This window comes from Pangasianodon hypophthalmus, chromosome 3 (assembly GCF_027358585.1).
Source record: "Pangasianodon hypophthalmus isolate fPanHyp1 chromosome 3, fPanHyp1.pri, whole genome shotgun sequence".
NCBI classification, from domain to species: Eukaryota; Metazoa; Chordata; class Actinopteri; order Siluriformes; family Pangasiidae; genus Pangasianodon; species Pangasianodon hypophthalmus.
Window position 1 is genome coordinate 28,269,885 of NC_069712.1, and position 18,830 is coordinate 28,288,714.

The 18,830-nt window shown below is 37.7% G+C and overlaps 1 protein-coding gene across 3 annotated transcripts in view; it reads left to right on the forward strand.

Annotated features, from left to right (window-relative positions):
- csmd1a (CUB and Sushi multiple domains 1a) overlaps positions 1–18,830 on the forward strand; it is a 359,856-nt gene that overhangs the window by 237,590 nt on the left and 103,436 nt on the right. For all 3 annotated transcript variants that reach the window (XM_053232461.1, XM_053232459.1, XM_053232460.1), the window contains exons 11-18: positions 4,535–4,638; positions 4,893–5,005; positions 10,857–11,039; positions 12,381–12,707; positions 14,886–15,080; positions 15,219–15,357; positions 15,676–15,863; positions 17,469–17,657. In XM_053232461.1, coding sequence (XP_053088436.1) covers positions 4,535–4,638; positions 4,893–5,005; positions 10,857–11,039; positions 12,381–12,707; positions 14,886–15,080; positions 15,219–15,357; positions 15,676–15,863; positions 17,469–17,657 — 1,438 coding nt within the window. The remainder of the gene's footprint in view (positions 1–4,534; positions 4,639–4,892; positions 5,006–10,856; positions 11,040–12,380; positions 12,708–14,885; positions 15,081–15,218; positions 15,358–15,675; positions 15,864–17,468; positions 17,658–18,830) is intronic.

Genomic DNA, 18,830 nt, shown 5'->3' on the forward strand with positions numbered 1-18,830 from the left:
TTTAAATTCCAGTGTTCCAAATGCAAGGGGGTAATTATACAGATATCAGCCTAATGCAGAGATATAAATGCACTTATGAGAACACGTGCAGACGTTAAATGATGAATAGAGACAGAATGTCACAGAGTTCACAAGCTGCACAATGAACATGGTTTCCTGCTATGAACAAACTTTCTTGGAACCGCATGCTCATCAAGTCACCACATGTGTGCGGATTTTATCTGAACATATTACAAGCAAACATGCTTTTTAAAGGTCTGACAGATACATTTCTCCACAAAATATGAAAGTCATTACAATGCAAGACATATTCTGACCTTGTGTGATGTGTAAATTTGACAGAAGTCAAATGCTGCTGAAATATACTTCATGAAAGCTTTTGGTGTAATTGGCGTTTAATTGGACTTGTTTGTTCTTAATTGTTATGGCTAAACTAATTGAGCTTGTTGCACCTAGTTAGTTTATTGGATGAAGTAGTCAAATCGAAATGACAAATAGTGAGGGAAGAACAAATCTGGCAACTTCTAAGAACTGAACTGCACACAAGTCATTTTAATTATCTGAAAAGGTCGATCAGAAAATCAGCTTAGGCACCTGTGCAAGCCTGCTATGAATATAGATACCTTTCCCTGCATAAATATTGATATAACTTTTGAACTTATTGAGTCATTGACCAACTCTGAATACGAAAATAGTGTCTTATGTCTGCATTTGTCTTAAGAGAGGCCATTTTTTGACTAAAATGTCTGAAAATCCCATTGTGCTAGTGAGTTTTGAATGTCACACCTCCTTTTGCGCTGCTCCACCCACGCTAGTGTAACGCATTAATGTATGGCCACAAAAATAACAACAGAACAGAGAAGCAAAATAATTGGTTTGCACCTAAACAAAATGGCTACACAACGGATTTGCGCCATTTGTGGCAGCACAAAAATAGCATCAACTGTCAGATAAAAATGTATACGAGAACAGACTAATTCACTGACATAAATACATTCATGCAGTAACTTAAAGGGATCATTATGAGAACAGGATCAAGAGGAGTGCATATGGAAGTCACTTCACACTGTTGCTAATACATAATATAAAGTAATGATGCATTTAATGTAGGACACTGTTAAAAAAAAAAAAAACTAAGTAGCCGATTTCTGTGGAAAAACCACACACCTGGCAACACCATCTCTCATGCTCCAAGCAACATACATGCCGATATTGAGAGGTAGAGTAAACTACCTACTGCTAGTTGTTAAAGCTCAGTGTATCAAACAGATTATGTAATGAACCACACTTCCACCATCACTTTTTGCCATATGTATGAGGGAGAAAAACATATTTAAATGTTTGCATGCATAGTATTGACACTGGAAAAAAACAATTTAAGATAGATATGCCTTTTACCGGACTAAGATACCGTACAGCTTTATTATTTATGGCAGCTAGTAGGAGCCTGTCTCTAAACAGCTTGGGCTTCTGATTAAGTCCCAGCTTAATAAAACTTGACAACTGGTAAACTCTTCTAACAACTTTTAGATAACAACTGTTAGATGAACAGACTATGATTAATCCTCTTGTGTTGCATGGAAAAGCATGACGTATGCAGTGAACAGACAGAGTAATCGAACGGAACAAGGAATACGACTATGTACATTTGAAGCATATAAAGCAAAATTGTTCTTGAAAGCCAAGTTTTAACACTAATTTGGCTGATAACGATTTATGAGGATGTTCACGAGTGCAGTCACTGTCCTTTTTTCTTTGTAATAAACTATTTTGAACTCTAAGCCCTGGTATTAGCAAGTTCACATTGTTAGCTAAAAGATAGGTATTCAGCTGCTTGGAAGCTGCTTGAAAATGTGTCTGCCTGATTTTGTTATACAAAACTGGCAGTTCAAACAAGTTTTATACAGATTGTTTTTACATACCGGAAGCAACATGGCTAATTCTGTGACCAAGTTCATCCCCTTCATCAGTCATAAAGTACTCCAACAGTTTTACTGTGTTTCTTGTTAATTTTTCTTTTCTTTTTTTTTTAAGTGAGTGAATTTTTATTCCCAGAAGAATTATCTGGCTGCGCTGGGTGTTTGCCGATTACAGAGTGAGATAGGGGTGGAGTGAAGGGGCATTAGCGAGTGTCTATAAAATGACTGACACAAGGTCCATCCAAACACAAACAAGCACTCCGGACCATAACTCAGTTTTCCATACAGCTCACAGACATGTAGTACACTTGTTTTAAGGCCATGGCTTAAACCATTATTATTATTATTTCTTTTTTTTTTTATTAGTTTTTTTTTTTTGTTGTTTTTTTTAAAAACAAGTTTTACATATTAGTCCAGGTCATTTGTACAAGTAACAATTAATGAAGAACTATTTATTGCAAATATTATTAATAAATTAAATGCAGTTGAGTATACGTCATGCTTGAATGTGTGTCATGTGTCTTGCACTGTTGTACATTTATATTTGACAATAATAAATAATTTTATATTTAATTTTATTCCTGAACGGCGTACCATAGCTTCACTGTACTGTAGCTAAATTGTTTTGACTACAAAACAATTTGGTTCACAATAAATAGACTCTGACTGCATTTAACTATTATGGCAGTTGAATTTATTTTACCATCTTAAAAAGATAGGAAGGAAGAATGAAAAATCATGGCAAGAATGCCACATTGGGCTGTTTATCACTTCAGTGGGTTGTGCTATTGTGTCCTTTGTCAAGGCGGGCAGTCAAAAAGTAGTCAAAAAAAAAAAAAAGGTTGACCAAATGACAAGACGTCAAACGCAAAAACAGTAAACAAGGAAAGACTTCTCTGAAGGAAGAATTGCGAGGCACAAAACAATCACACATGCCTTCTTTAATAAGCTTTCGAGACTGTCTACTGTTGGGACTATATAAAAAAACAGGGCATCGAACCAGTTGTCAGGCTTTACAGTTTTGTATAAAACGACGTGACCAATAGTGGTTTAAAAAGTTGTAGTTATGCCAGTTGAAGGAACAATCGCTTAGATGTTCTGTCATGTTAAGATTGTGTTTATATGGACTGTGAGTGGTGTTTTTCGCCTCCGGCTAAGTCTTGTGTAAAAAGCATCTTTACTTTTGACAGGATAATTTAAGGAGCCGTGGTTTAGACTTCTCATTTGAAGCCTCACCAAGCAATTCACTCTAAACACTCTGACATCTTATACAAATTGCCCATTAAGTACTTCTGAGGTTCATAGCTGGCCCCATCGAAAATCTGTGCTTCTTCAACTACCATGACCTCTCACCAGCCTGTATTTTTACTTGTAGTGTTAACAAATAACACTCATATTGTGTATGTGTGTGTTATAGTTTTAGCGAGGGGTACTAAATCAAAATCATTGCCCATTCAGTTTAAAGTATGATCAATTAGACACATTTCTGTAGGCACAATAGAGAATAAGAGCGCATTTGAAAATTAGAAGTGCACTTATTGTTGTGCTCAAAGCACCTCAGTTTGATTTCAATGTCATTGCGAACCAAATTGAGTGACATAGAACTTTCTCTTCAATGATTTTATAAGAACTGACAATCTGTGATATGGGAGTGTGTTGATAGTTTTTCTGCTCCTATTACTTTTGTTTGTTCTTCCAAGAACATTGCTCCACCTGCTAAGGTTATGGCTCCACAAGAGGTATTTGAAAGAAAAAAAAACAGGAAGGAATATGAATGAGAGCAATATCTCTTTAATTGCCCAATTGAGAGAATGTGAGGATGCTGATAATGGGCCTGTCCTAATTAAGCTTTATTTTTTTTCCCCCTGTGTTGTGTTGCTCCTTCAAGCGATCTTTCTGAAAATGCAATTTTCTTTTAACTCGCACATCAAATGCTCATGTAGCCTGTCTTTCTCCAGGCTTTGTTCTTTTCCATGCACCAAACATGGTTGAACTTTTGTGGCTTGTTTTTGATTTGAACAAAATTATTGTTATAAATCTTTGTTCATATTAATGTCAGACGTGTCTTATTTTACCCATTTTTAAACCCATCAATTATTCTCGAAACGTACACTCACTGGTCACTTTAATTCTGCTCATTCATGCAATTATCCATTTAGCCAATCATGTGGCTGCAGCACAATTCATAAAATCCTTGCATATATAGGTCAAGAGCTTCAGTTAATGTTCACGTCACACATCAGAGATGTTTGTCTTTTCTGCTCACCATGGTTGTAAAGAGTGGTATTTATGTTACAGTAGACTTCCTGTCAGCTTGAACCAGTCTGGCTATTCTCCTCTGACCTACAGAACTACTGCTCACTGTTTGTTGTTTGCACCGTTCTCTCAGGAGATCAGCAGCCTCTGAAATACTCAAACCAGCCCATCTGAGATCACATTTTTCTTCATGATATATGCATTGCACTGCTGCCACATGATTGGCTGATTGGATAATTGCGTGAATGTGCAGGTGCACAAGTGTTCCTATTAAAGTGCCTGGTTAGTGTATAGAAAGATGTTTAAATGAATAATGTATCTTTACAACTTTTTTGCAACTGTTTTTTTTTCTTTTGCAGGTCATTAAATTGGCCTTCGACGAGTTTGACCTTGAGAGAGCCTATGATACATTAACAGTGGGTGATGGAGGAAAGATTGGTGATGCCAGAAGAGTGCTCTATGTGTGAGTTTTCAAATCCCATCCTTAGATCTAGTCCACCAAATACATGCCAAGCATTTGACCTTACACATTTACAGCAGCTGATATTAAAATGACTAATTTTATCCCAAATACAATTACCACACGAAGCAAAAAATAATATATATATATATATATATATATATTTCTAATGCCGCATTTAAATCTTTTTGTCGTTGCTATATTCTTATTGAATTAATAGTACAAGACTGCTTTATGTCTTTATTTTCTGTCTTAAGTCTGACAGGCTCCAGTGTGCCTGATTTGATTGTGAGTATGAGCAACCAGATGTGGCTGCATCTCCAGTCTGACGACACCATCGGCTCTCAGGGCTTCAAGGCCATTTATGAAGGTTAGTGTTCTGGGGGAAAAAAAAGATTATCATAATAAAATAAATAAATAAATCATACCTTTTCTTTACATGATCATTTAAGGAATCGTGTTAATGTTTGTATATGCCAGGGGTGTAATGCAGTGCCACTATCTGTGTCTTTATCTTTTATCTTCTGAATTTCAAAATGTTTGAATTTCTGAATGCTCTGGAAACACTGAAAAATAAAACCCATTAGTAGAAATGCTAGCAATGTAAGCATGGTCCATGAATGCTGGATCTGACAGTTCCTCACCCTCAGCTCCATCAGTCCAGTTCTCATATTTGGTCTAAACTAGGGATTCATTGAAACCAATACTGGGATTGGGTATTGGCCTGATACTACGCTCATTTACTCACACTCATACTGGTAAAAGATCCCTCAATCCTGACAACCGATACCAGGTGTTACTATGTGAAGTACGGCTAGTGAATTTTGCCACAATAATGAACAGACAAGACAAAAGGACAGGGATCTGGACATATTTCACGATTAATTATAGCACACTGCGAACCATGCTCTGTAAAAGTATCAAGAGGAGGAACTACACTATCTTCCTACAGCACAAGTAACCCTTCCATAAAGCATCTTACACATAAAAGTCAGTATGAGGTGTTCATTGCTAGCAGCACACAACAGCAAACGATACAGGCTAGGCAAGAATTAATGTCTACAGACAAGACTGGATGAATCATAATAATAATTTTAAAAAAAACTCCTACCTAGTATGATGATCTTGATGATCAGCTGCTGTCATTTATAAGTGTAGCTAGCTAAGGCAGTTCATTTAAAATCAGCTAGATAACATTATAAAGAGTTGCCTATTAGCCTGTATGTGTGAACTTTTTTTTTTTTTTTTTGGCATGTGCATGCTTTACATGGCATTTGGCAGATGCCCTTATCCAGGGCAACTTAGATTTATCTCATTTATACAAGAGCAGCTGAGGGGTTAAGGGCCTTGCTCAAGGCCCAGCAGTGGCAGCTTGGCAGATTTGAGCTCACAACCTTCTGATCAGTAGTCCAAAGTCTTAACCATTTACTATTTAAACTGAGGAAACAAACAGAGCTAAAAAAAAAAGGTTCTATGACATCCTTGATTAATAGTAATGGTCAATTCACCACACGTGTCATGTAAAGTCCTAATTCATTTTGATTTTGTTTTTATTTATTCACTCACACCTCGTTCTCGAACTATGTTACTGAACATTAAGTAGTTAATATCTCTCTCAAACAAGCACATGGTTAAAAATGGTATTGATGCATTCTAAGTCTCAACTAGAGATGTGTGCAGGACTTTTTTTTTTAAAATCATGTTCATGCAATTACTAAGGATGCCTAGTTCATTGTGCAGCACCACACATTCATGTTAATAATTTGTGCCTGATGCACACACCTAGTCTCAACCAGATTCCCTGTGTGTCTTCTATTCGGGTCTGTTGAGAACACATTATCTGAATAATCTATTCATATTTGGTTACATCCCTAGTATATGCTCCTTGTGAAGAAAATTATTTGTGAACCTTCCTATGTTACATGTATGTGACGTGTTTCAACTTTTTTTTTTTTTTTTTTTTTTTTTTTAAACACCTGCATTTGAATTGTACACCTTTTTCATCCCCTCACAAAATGGCTCAGTTGACAAAGCAGTTGAGTCATGCCAGTTTCGCCAGAAGTGTGCAAATTGAAAACAAATGGAGCAGCATATGTGCGGTGCAGACATGCTTGAAATGCTTGAATGAAATGCACTACCTGGTCTTCGGTGTGTATGAAAATACCATTAAAGGAAGCCCAGTATTAAACCGAGGCATCTGTTTTTATAAATGTTTGCCAGGTTGCCAATCCAGCATGTTCTGCACAGCCTCAGATGGTCAGACTAAGTCAGTATTTTGTGGAAACACTGGAACGAGTGACTCGAACTTAAAGTATATTCCATATAAATTTATATAATGGATATGGAGTTACATTGTGGAATAAGATAATAGTGCAGTATTAGACTATTAAATTTAGCAAAAGTTAATGTTAATAAAAGTTATAATATGTTTGAACCTTCCATTTTTTCCCATTCTTCCATTCAGATACTAGTGTCAAACTAAATCCCCAGTTACTTCCGTGCTCTTCACCCAAAATTGTAACCTCACAATCGAGCAATTCTCACTGTCTGGATAAGCCACAGCACAATGACACAAACCCAATTAACTTTGTGTAAACCCAATTTCACACTTGTGCTCCTAGTCACATTGCCATATTTGACAATAGTCTCGCCAGGGAGGATCAGCTGGACATTTTGCTTTGAGACTCTGTAGCTTTTATACTCAAATACATATCAAATCATTATTTAAAAGTTTGATTTTAATTGACAGTTGATATTTTTTAACTTCCAGTGTAAGCCAGAGCACAGTTAATGAGGGGAGTGTAGTTCAAATGGCATTAAATTCAGATCAATTCAGCGTTATCTGGTCAAATATGCCAGTCCAGTATGATGAACAGTATGGTGACGTCAGGATTGAGTGTGAACCACAAAGAGATCTAGAACTAAACAATTAACATCAGGGCACACATGAAACAGGAACGTTGCCTCTACTAAAAGATGCAGCAGTCCTACACACACACATACACACACACACACACACACACAGCCCGGCTTCACAGATGTTCAAACCATCTGGTCATTTCCATATTCCGTCAGATTTTTGTAAAGCCAGGATGATTGGCTGCTGTCCTTTGCCTTTCTGAAATTATGCATCTAATACTAGATTACATATGCATTTGTATATGCATGGATATGTATTTTCGAGAAATTAAAATAGATTGTGCTGCAACTTTTTCAGTATAATTCCTTTTTATTGGTCTTTTGCAATCACAAGTGTCATGATCAGTGTATATGATTAGATGATTTAGGCATTTTCAAAATCAAACACCAACGATCCAGAGCGAAGCTTCCCCAAAGCATCAATACTGCCTGAAGAGCATCATAACTTTATACTTATTTATACCACAGTGCTGTAGGTGCGGATTAATTTTCTATAACAGCTCTAACAGTGTAAATGCTAATGCAAATGATGATGAAGTTTATATTAATGAGCTTGGTACTTATCATTTCTACTCTAACAGCTCATTCACAGGGACTTGTATAGCAGAAGGTTTTCATAAACTAAGACTAATATTAACTAAAACAAAATGTGGTGTTATTTAACAGAGAAAACACATCATCATTGATATAGTAATGCTTTCTTTTAGGAGACATTTATTTAACATTTATGGAAGGAGTCTCTGGTGTCTGTGCTTTGTAACAGTCAACAGACTCTACCATGGCAAAGTCTTCAGGCCAGTGGGATTTCCAGTTTCTCAGTAACATGCCAAGCTGCATTTTTTTTTCTTGATAACTTCAAGAAAGAGAAAAAAGAGAGAGGTTGTTGAGGGAACGACAGTTTACCTGTTATTACTTAAGTGATAACAGGAACTAACTTGTCTCACTGACGTTCTACAACATTAAATGCAACTGTAAATGGGTAAAAAGCACAATGTTTGTTCATTAGTAAATGAAAAATTGTAATGATCTGCATAAAAGGAATAAAACACTGCAGGGCATGCTGTCATAGGAAAATAATCCACTTCACGCTTTGGAATGGGCCACTCGAGCTCTTCCACTCCAACCTTAGGAAACCATGTCCTCATGGATCTCATTTTGTGCACAGGGGCATTGTCATGCTGGAACAGGTTTGGGCCTCGTAGCTCCAGTGAAGGGAAATTGTAATGCTACAGCATTTACAATTCTGTCCTCAATACAGGTCATCCTATACAATTGTGGCAACAGTTTGGAGAAGAACCACATATGGGTGTGATGTTCAGGTGTTCACACACTTTTGGCCATATAGTGTAACTCACAAACTAAGCCTTCGCAAATAGTGTGAGTATGTATAGATTTGGTTGGTAAAAGCTTATAATATGTTTATGCATTATTAAGCACACGCCGACTTGCTTTGTTACATTACATTGAACGGATATTTAAAAAACACATCTTTAAACTGATTATTTTGGACCATTAATACTCTTGGATACATAGTTTATGCTAGAACTAATATACCAATTATTGTGTGTCATAAAAAGGGAGATCTCTTCATGAAAGCTAAATTTGCAACTCTGTTTGGATCATGTGAGTTTTGCTGTTGTAAGGTCGGTCAAATTTCTATATGATGGATTCACTGAGCATTTAAAACAAATAAGTCAAATCTATTTGTGCACAAGTAAAACTCCATCTGGCTTGTCAAGCACTTATGGTAATGGCACAAATGCAATTTTAACCAGGTAAACTCATTATTATTATTGGATAATTGAATTAGCATTCATTTTTGATTTAACACCACTTGCTAAAAGTGCACATTAATCCTCTACTGAATATTGTTATTGCTCCCTGTTTTTGATTTAGAGTCAGATAAGGAACGTTTCCACCCTGGCGAGCATTAGGCTAATTGTACACTTAGCCAATGGCTTCTCAATCATAAGATCAGCATGGGTTTAATTTGAAGCCGATAGACCCGGCGCCTTTGTAAATCTGACCACTAATTGCCCCTGGCGGCTTCAAAGGTATTTTAATTGTACTTAACACCTTGTGGAGAAAAACTTCCTTGTGGATTACAGGCTAAAGTGCTCACTAAACACTCACCAAAATAAACACTACCAGAACATTATTTATTTGATAATGTCATTTTACGCTGCCTTTTCCAGCACTAAATGAATGAATGAATGTAAGAAAGAAAAGAAAAGGGGGAAAAAAGTAAAATAAAGCAAAATAAAATAAAACCATCCACACCAGCTTATGGAAATGAAAGAAGTTGTGTGGAAGCAGGTCAATCTTTCACCTTCACATCCTGTCTGTGTGATGTCCACGTCTTTGCTGAAGGCCATTATTCACCCAGAATGCAAAGTATTTCCTATGAGGACAGATCTTTAATCCTCAGAATACAAGGGTTTAGCACTGTGAAAGACAGCATCTTGTGTAATTTACTCAACCAGTCAATGCATTATGTTTAAATGGTTCACACAAATGATGGTAAATGCTTTTTAACCAGGACAATCTGTTTTCTTGTATGTGCACTAACAAGGCCAGGCAAATTCCTGTGTCGCTTTGATACATTTGATGAGTTCTGTGGGTAGAAACAGCTTGTTGTTGAGAGAGGTCAGAGGAGAATGGCCAGACTGCTTTGACTTGACAGGAAGTTTAAAGTAACTCAAATAACCACTCTTTACAATCGAGGTGAGCAGAAAAGCAACTCAGAAATGCACAACATGTCAAAACTTGAGGCATATGGACTACAACATCCTCATGTTAGACATGAACATGAATCTAAAATATGTTTTAACCTTTTTTCTTCTTAGCACATGTTCTTGTTTTCTGGAAATGACTGGTTTCTAAATTAAGCCTTCCTTTGTCTAACAAGGTGGAAGAACACTTATAAAAGGATGCTCGACACTCGTCCACACAGACCATTTCAAGCTGCTTTATATTCATAGAGTTGTGCATGTGGTCTTCCCTCTTCAATTGAGACCATGGGTTTTTTAAATGATTTTGTTCCAGCAACAATTTCTGTGTTGACTTATGATGTTTGGGGTCTTTATACTTCTAAAAGATCCATCTACAGCAAGGTGTTAACCTTCTGCTAGAAGCAACTGGTTTTTTGCTTAAATATTCTGGTACAGACAACATGATACATGGTAACAATCCATTACCTGACTTGCGCAGGTCACGAAGTTATTTTTGCCCATTCTGTTGTAGGGTGCCAATAATTCTGTAATTGACGGTATTTCCTTCTTCCTCTTTTTCTTTCCTTACAGAGATCGACAAAGGAGGGTGCGGAGACCCAGGAGTCCCAGCCTATGGCAAGCGAAAGGGAGACAGTTTTTTGCACGGCGACGTGCTGACCTTTGAGTGTCAGGCTGCCTTCGAGCTGGTCGGAGAGAGGACTATATCGTGCCAGCAAAACAACCAGTGGTCTGGAAACAAACCCAGCTGCGTCTGTAAGTCCTCTTCCAAAGTGTGCAGCTATAATTAACGCGCTGCCATTTAGAATGATGAACGCACTGCACTGGAGAGGCTTGACAGATCGACGACGCCAATCCGAATGGCAGCGTGTTGGCTGCCGTTTCTGAGCTGACACTTTTTGTGATCGATTATAACCTCATTTGTTTTGCATGCCTTGTTTTTACAGGAAGAATGCCGCTAGCTCCTAGTTATGTTGGCGATGTGTTTATTGTAAGATGTTTTTTTCCGTGTCTGAGTGCTTTGTAGTTTGGGCAGGCACCTTGTGAATTAATCATTTTGTTATTGTTTGTTGCCTTTTGGGCCCTAAACAAGCTCAGACCACTTGAGTCATCTCCTGCATCAGCCAAGAAACTCATTCTCAAATTCTAGTCTTGGTTCAAGGAAAACTCCACCCTAAGTATTAAATATGATTATGTTGAAATATTTGTTATGGGTTTAGTGATTCTGGCGCTAATGTGTTTATATTTTATATATTTATTTATATTTTATATATTTGTCTAACATTGCTGTAGTTTCATAATTCCTGTGAGGCGTTAGCGGTTATGTTGCACACTGACATTACAGTGGAACATTGCTAGCGCAGTTACCATGGTGGTGTTTAATAACAGAAAAAAATTCAGCCATCTCAAAATCTCAAACATATGGGGTAATGCTCATGTTTTGCTGTTAGCTCCTGAAAACATTTTCCAACAATATTCAATGACATATTAATGAGAAATGCAAGAGCAAACACTAGACTTAAAGGAAATATTGGACTCAAGTTTGCGGCTAAATAATGCAGCTGAACTGCAGCAGAAACTCGGCTCGGCTAGATAGCGATCTACAGCATGAAGCACGATGGTGTTGAAGGCAGTATTTGCATGAAAGTTGAAGCTTTGCAATGTCTGAGCGGAGTGTACAGATGAAGAGGTGAGAGGGCTAGACAGACTGAATGACTAGATGGAGATCAGACAAGGGCTAAATTCCTCAGGCGCTACTATCAGTGGGTAGTCAAATGGGATTGTGGGTAATGTAGGAAACCGTTAACTAAAGATGTTGATAATAGGAGTTTTTCATCTTAGAATTTCATTACAGAATAATTCTTGGACACCATTGAAAATCGCATGTTAATAATAAAGATTAAAAAGCCTTTCGAGGTGGATTTTTCCTTTAAGATCCCCTGCTCCCTCATGTTATACAATTTTGGGTGGAATGCAAGAGCTACCAAATAAATGCTTCGTAAATGTTTCAGGAATGAAAATACTAGACTTTTCTCAGTGCAAGTGGATAATGGATGGCTGGGATGGTTATTCCCATTTTTCTCATTCTCTCTGCAGTCTCCTGCTTCTTCAATTTCACTGCGCCGTCAGGCATCATCCTCTCCCCCAACTACCCCGAAGAGTACGGCAACAACATGAACTGCGTGTGGCTCATCATAGCCGAGGCGGGCAGTCGGATCCATCTCATTTTCAGTGACTTTGACGTGGAGCCTCAGTTTGACTATCTCATTGTGAAGGATGATGGGATGCCCGAGCCCACCACATTTGGCACCTTCTCGGGGAAGGATGTGCCCTCACAGATTGCCAGTAATGGCAACATCATGCGCCTTGAGTTTCAGTCGGATCACTCCAACACCGGGAAGGGCTTCAACATCACCTACACGAGTAAACACTTCATTTTATTACCGGCCTTCTCTATTGAGATGTTGAGTTATGTTTTTCTTGGAGAATCACAGGGAGATGTCAGTAATGTCTAGCTGCCCTTAAGTGTAATCATTTCACATTGTTTGGTGGAGAAATTTGTGCTAAAGTGATCTGAGGTGTCCTTTTTGCTTCATGTTCAATTATGCTGCTTAATTCCAATCAGGGTAGCAGCACACGGTGTCTGTCTTGCTAATATAAAGTAGTAACATGCTTACTGAAATTTTTACTACGCGTTTCTGTTGTTTTTTAGTTATTCACTGTACGAAAGACTTTTTCCAAATCAGCACTTTAGTGTACAGTGTGTAATTGACTTAGCCCCTGGTTTGTGACTTTTCCTAAACCAAAAAATCTTGGTAAGGTCCCTCATGAAATTTTCTCTTTCATATTTACTATACCATAAGAGAAGCTTACCTCAAAATGGCTGCCTAGCACTTTCTTAGCTCTGGTGAATGTTTGTGGAAAATAGACTATTCCTGAAATTATGTTTATTGTAAATTTGACAGAGACTGCTCCATAATTATTATAATATGTCATGTGTTAATGGGCATCATGCGTATAGAGGCGAAAATGAAAGGAAAAGCCAACATATAACGTCTCAGTAAGGTGACAGGACACCAGAACAGCTTCAGTGCACCTTGACATGGATTCTGCAAATATCTAGAATAGTATTGGAGAGATGAACTCCATTCTTCTAAAAGATTAGTTGGGTTGATATCTGGTGACTATGAAGGCATAGCATATAATTTACCTCATTAGCCCTATTTGGATTGGATTAGTTTTACATGAGGAGGTGGGATAATGTAATTATTACCAGAGTATCTCTGGGATTTTAGTCTCATCTGAATCAATTCAATTCAATTTTATTTACATAGTGCTTTCAACAGTGGACACTGTCACAAAGCAGCTTTACAGAAATCCGGATATAAATTTTAAATTTATCCCTAATGAGCAAGCCAGAGTAGATGGTGACAAGGAAAGAGACATGAGGAAGAAACCTTGAGAGAAACTAGACTCAAAGCGGATCTTCTTCTGGGTGACACCGGATAATGCGATTATAAATCTTTTCTCATCTACAGCTGTATACTATAGAGACAAGCAATGCTAAGAGTTTGAGCTAAGACTGACGCATGTGGAATGATTACACAGTATTTTACCAGCTGTAAATTGACCAGTAAAGGTTATAGGTTTTTTATATATATATATATATATATATATATATATATATATATATATATATATATATATAATATGCACACTGCAAAACTTCCATTATATCCTGAGGTGCTTTTTAAGAGTCAAGATAGAAAGATATGATCAGGAAGAATTACTTTGTGTTGAGTTTGAAGTGCCTCTTCCCTCTATGGGGACAAGTGGACCCAAACCATGCCAAAAAATGCCCCCTCAACATATTTAGTGGTTTTTAACATTAACTGTGCGTGCATGCGTGTGTGCATGCATGTGTACGTTTGCAAAAGTCTCTGTTTGCGCAGATGCACCCAGGTGGCTGGTTGCATGACAGCAGTTGTTTGTTAGATGTCAATGTCAGAAGTTCGTGTGGTTTGATATCTCACCAGTGGAGCCTATAATGATGAAACCTGGACCATCTCAGGCAGGAAGTGATGTCTCACTGTGGAACAGGAAGGCGGCTAGGTTGTGAGCTTTGCTCTGAGGCCATTGGTTCCCATGCATTAGCCATCTTCCTGTCACAAGGCAGATGTTACTCTCTAACTGAGGGTTAGAAAAAATAGCTCGGCAGAGATTCTATAGCGCAGCTTTTGCACGTAGCAAATAAGTGAAATATCTGACACCCATGATACCCGTGTGCCACTCAGAGCACCGGGCGCATCTGCCTTTAGGGGAAAATTGGATGCGCACACACAAAAGTCAGGTCTTATGTCCTCCAACCTAAGATTGTGGTTAGACAAAAAAAGTATAAATGCAGAACTAGATTGCAGATAAGGAAAGTAGGTCACTACAATCAGGAGCTGATGTATTTGGAGCAGACACTTTTTTCTGTCTACCATTTCAACCAAGAGATCTGATGTGACCTGCATTGTGCAGTTTGAGATTCTGCACAGTGAGATTTTTCTGAGATTTTTGACGCAGACATTGATTTTCACTTTCATCTTCCTACTCCAGCCTTTGGTCAGAATGAGTGTCATGACCCAGGCATCCCCATTAACGGCCAGCGCTTCGGAGAGCACTTCTTACTGGGAAGCTCAGTCCTCTTTACGTGTGACGAGGGCTTCATCAAAACGCACGGCTCGGAATCCATCACTTGCATCATCCAGGATGGTAACGTGGTATGGAATGCGGCTGTGCCCCGTTGTGAAGGTAGGCTTTATTCTCACATTGCTCTAGAATTGAATGAAATGTCTCCTGCTTGATGTTCCCACCTTACTCACCTCATATGTATTTTGTGGTGTAAAAGATGGGTCTGATTTATTTTTTTTCTGCTTCCATTTTTACAAGCTCCATGTGGTGGACATTTAACTGCTCCGTCAGGAGTTCTGCTGTCCCCCGGCTGGCCTGGCTACTACAAAGACTCTCTCAACTGTGAATGGGTGATCGAAGCCAGAAAGGATCATGCAATCAAGATTTCTTTTGACAGGTATTGATTTCCTGCTGCAATATCTTAACATCTATATCCTCTCCCACCTCCACCGTCTTTTTACACGTCATAGTGGCCCGGTATGGCTATGAAATCTAAAACAGTTATGCTACACCAGTTCAGTTTAGATGATGACATTGCAAAAATGTTATTAGTTTTTGGGAAGTACCACAAACTGTTGGCTGGGAAGTTATCCATACTGTTTCACACCTACTTAATTCCCACCATTTTGTCCATTATCTTTCACAGCTAATCTGTCTCAGTAGAGTAATTCTGCTAACGATCAAGGCCATAACCAGACACTCTTCCCCCATTCAGGTTTCAGACGGAGGTTAATTATGATACGCTGGAGGTTCGAGATGGGCCTTCCAATTCGTCCCCTCTGATTGGCGAGTACCATGGCACTCAGGCTCCCCACTTCCTCATCAGCACTGGAAGCTTCATGTACCTCCTGTTCACCACCGACAACAGCCGCTCCAGCGAGGGCTTCCAGATCCGCTATGAGAGTGAGTCAGAGGCATCACCTCAATCCAAACTTGTGTACTAGACAAGGTATAAAAGCTGTTGGCTCACGTACAATGCACTAAGTGCACTTTACAGCAGGTAAAGGAGCTGTTTCTGCTTCATGCCTCCCAAGAGGTTTTTGCTTCTGCCCACATTCACCTGCTGGTTCTTTTCTTAGTTACAAAAGAGTTTTGGGCTGCATTCCAGTCGTTTAAAGCTCTCCAAGACAAATGAGAAGTTTTTTTTTCATAGTAGAATCAGTATTGGTATTACATGACCAATAATAATAACGAGAGGCAGTAGATAACTGTGAGAGATCACTAACCTTACTGAATTATTAACTCTGCTGTAGAGTCAAATAGTCAAGAGGATGTTTAGAGATTTACAGCATGATTAAATTTTAATAATGCGTTGATAGGGTTCCAGTCAAGTGAGCTATGTTACAAGTCAAGCATCAGTACATTATCTTGTAATGAAAATGTAATGTTTTCTGAATTACCATTAACGTTAAAAAGCTCAGTGATATGTCAATCATTATGTAGTCAAACCTTTAAAAAATACATAAAGCTTCCATGACCAGTACAAGGTGATTAGGAAAATTGCTTTCATTTTTGACTGGGTTGAATGACACCATTGTAAGATTATCCACTGCATAAGGAGAGAGACTGAGAGAGCACGACACAAGAGAACTTGGTTTAGGGTGGAGAGGGGCAGGTTATTGGCCAGATTCGCTTAAAAGATATTCTTAGCTCACCATGAACTGTTTCTGACAGCATGCTTTATGTAACTGTACATCACCTCTGTTACTTATTGGACCTGATGGATTATTATTCAGGTATTATAAACTGCTACTGTGATCTAGTTAGAAGCTGTGGGGGGAAAATGCTGTTAAGGTTATCTTCAAGGCTTGAAGATTAAACTATCAAAGTAGTCTTGGACTTAATAATCTGAGGTTAAAATGCTGAAGGAAGCTATAAAGATGATGACTTGGGGGGGGGGGGGGCGGCGATACGACAAAAATATCATACTTTTGTGCAGTACATGATGTGTATTGCGGTTTGCTAAGGAACAGCCAGCAGAACAGTATTGTAAGTTTGATACTTTATTTAAGGTCTACAAAGAATATATAATTTTTACTAATTTAATATATTTTTTATTTCATAATTATTTTTTTAAAATAAATCAATAAAAATGATTTAAAATTTGAAATGTATGGGGAAAAATTCTTAATAAATGCTTAATAAAATGTACACATTTAAATATTAAGTATAAAAAAAATTAACATCGTCAGCTGCTTCCTGTCAGTTTTTTAATTATTAAAAAAATTACTAAAATATATCACAAAATCTCAGAAGTATTTTGTAACATAATTTATCATGATAGCGCTGTTAGATATTACCTAGCCATATACTAAACACTGGATTATAAAATATAAAGTGTTAAAAAAAAATGTTTTTAATTTTTATAGTAAGAAGGAGGGAGCAGTACAGAGCTCTCTGGGGAGCTAACCACAGATGATTTATATTGTATGAAGTGTTTCTGACACCTCCCTCTGTTCATTTTTGGGCCCCAGAGATGGAATTAAATGGTTCTCTACATTTTTGCAGGTATCATGATGGAAAGTGACTCATGCTTGGATCCTGGGATTCCTGTAAATGGCAAGAGGCATGGTGATAACTTTGCCATTGGCTCCCAGGTGACCTTCAGCTGTGATAAGGGCTACACGTTGAGTGATGATGAGCCCATTGTCTGCGAAAGGAACCATCAGTGGAACCATGCTCTGCCCAGCTGTGATGGTAACTCCTCTCCACTATCTGTCTCTCTGTCTGTCTATCTATCTATCTATATCTATACATATCTATATCTATATACTAGAAGACTAGAAATATTGGATTGTATTCGGAGTTGGTGGCTTGAGTGCAAACGATGCGTCAGTATTTTTATGTGGGGAAATCTGCATGTGTTCAGAGTTTGGTCACACAGATGAGTTAATTTTCTGAATGCACCAATCAATTTATGCATACCTGCATGTAGTTCAGTCCTCTGAGGTTGCCAGATTATTTTTGAGCATAAGCAACAGAGTCTTGGTTTTTCAATACATAAGTAAGAGAGAACTTCAAAATGAAAAAAGGACAGATACAATGATATATGATTAACAAGATGGCAGGCGTTGAAATAAACATCTAATAGGATTCTAGGATATTGCCATGAGATTGCTGCATGAATAGTCTCTAGTTTAAAATTGTCACATTAATCACTGCAATATTGCATCCACCCTCATTATTCAGAAGCTTTCAAATAGCACTTGATCCAGCACATTCTGTTATTTTACATTTTTTTATCGCACTACATTTTTTTAAATTTTTTTTTTTTTAACAGATATATAATTTTTTTAAATGTATATAAAATAAATAAAAGGGTGAAAAAATGAGCTTCAGCATTACAGGGTGCAGGATACCCTGTACCTATTAAGGATGTAACCAACACTAAAATGCATCATTAGGAATGAAGAGGTAATGTGTTTTAAACAAATACAGATATGAATTGGAGACGCTATTTAGGGTTTTTATTTTTCTTCTTTGTGTTTTTTCTTCAAAAACATGTCAAAATGTCCTGAACCAGCAGGCTTTCTATCTTCTGTCCAATGTGACTGAGTAAGCAAGCTAACTATGTTTCAAAACAACAGTGTCTTTCCAAAATCAGGATTGTTTATACTTGACAACAATAGTCACCTATTATTTTATCAGATCTCTTTAAAGTTTCCTAGACACGCAGGGTTTCATTATAATGACCATGTTTTTCTGAGAAGATTTTTCTTTTTATAACAGTAGAGAACAATAGATGTAGTGTAATGGGTGTACAAGTTAATCTTTTGTAATGAATTAAATGGTTCTTTTTTGGAGACCCCAGCAGAAATATGTTGTATATTGCACAGTTCATGGAGTTCATGCACTATCTTCATGGAGTGC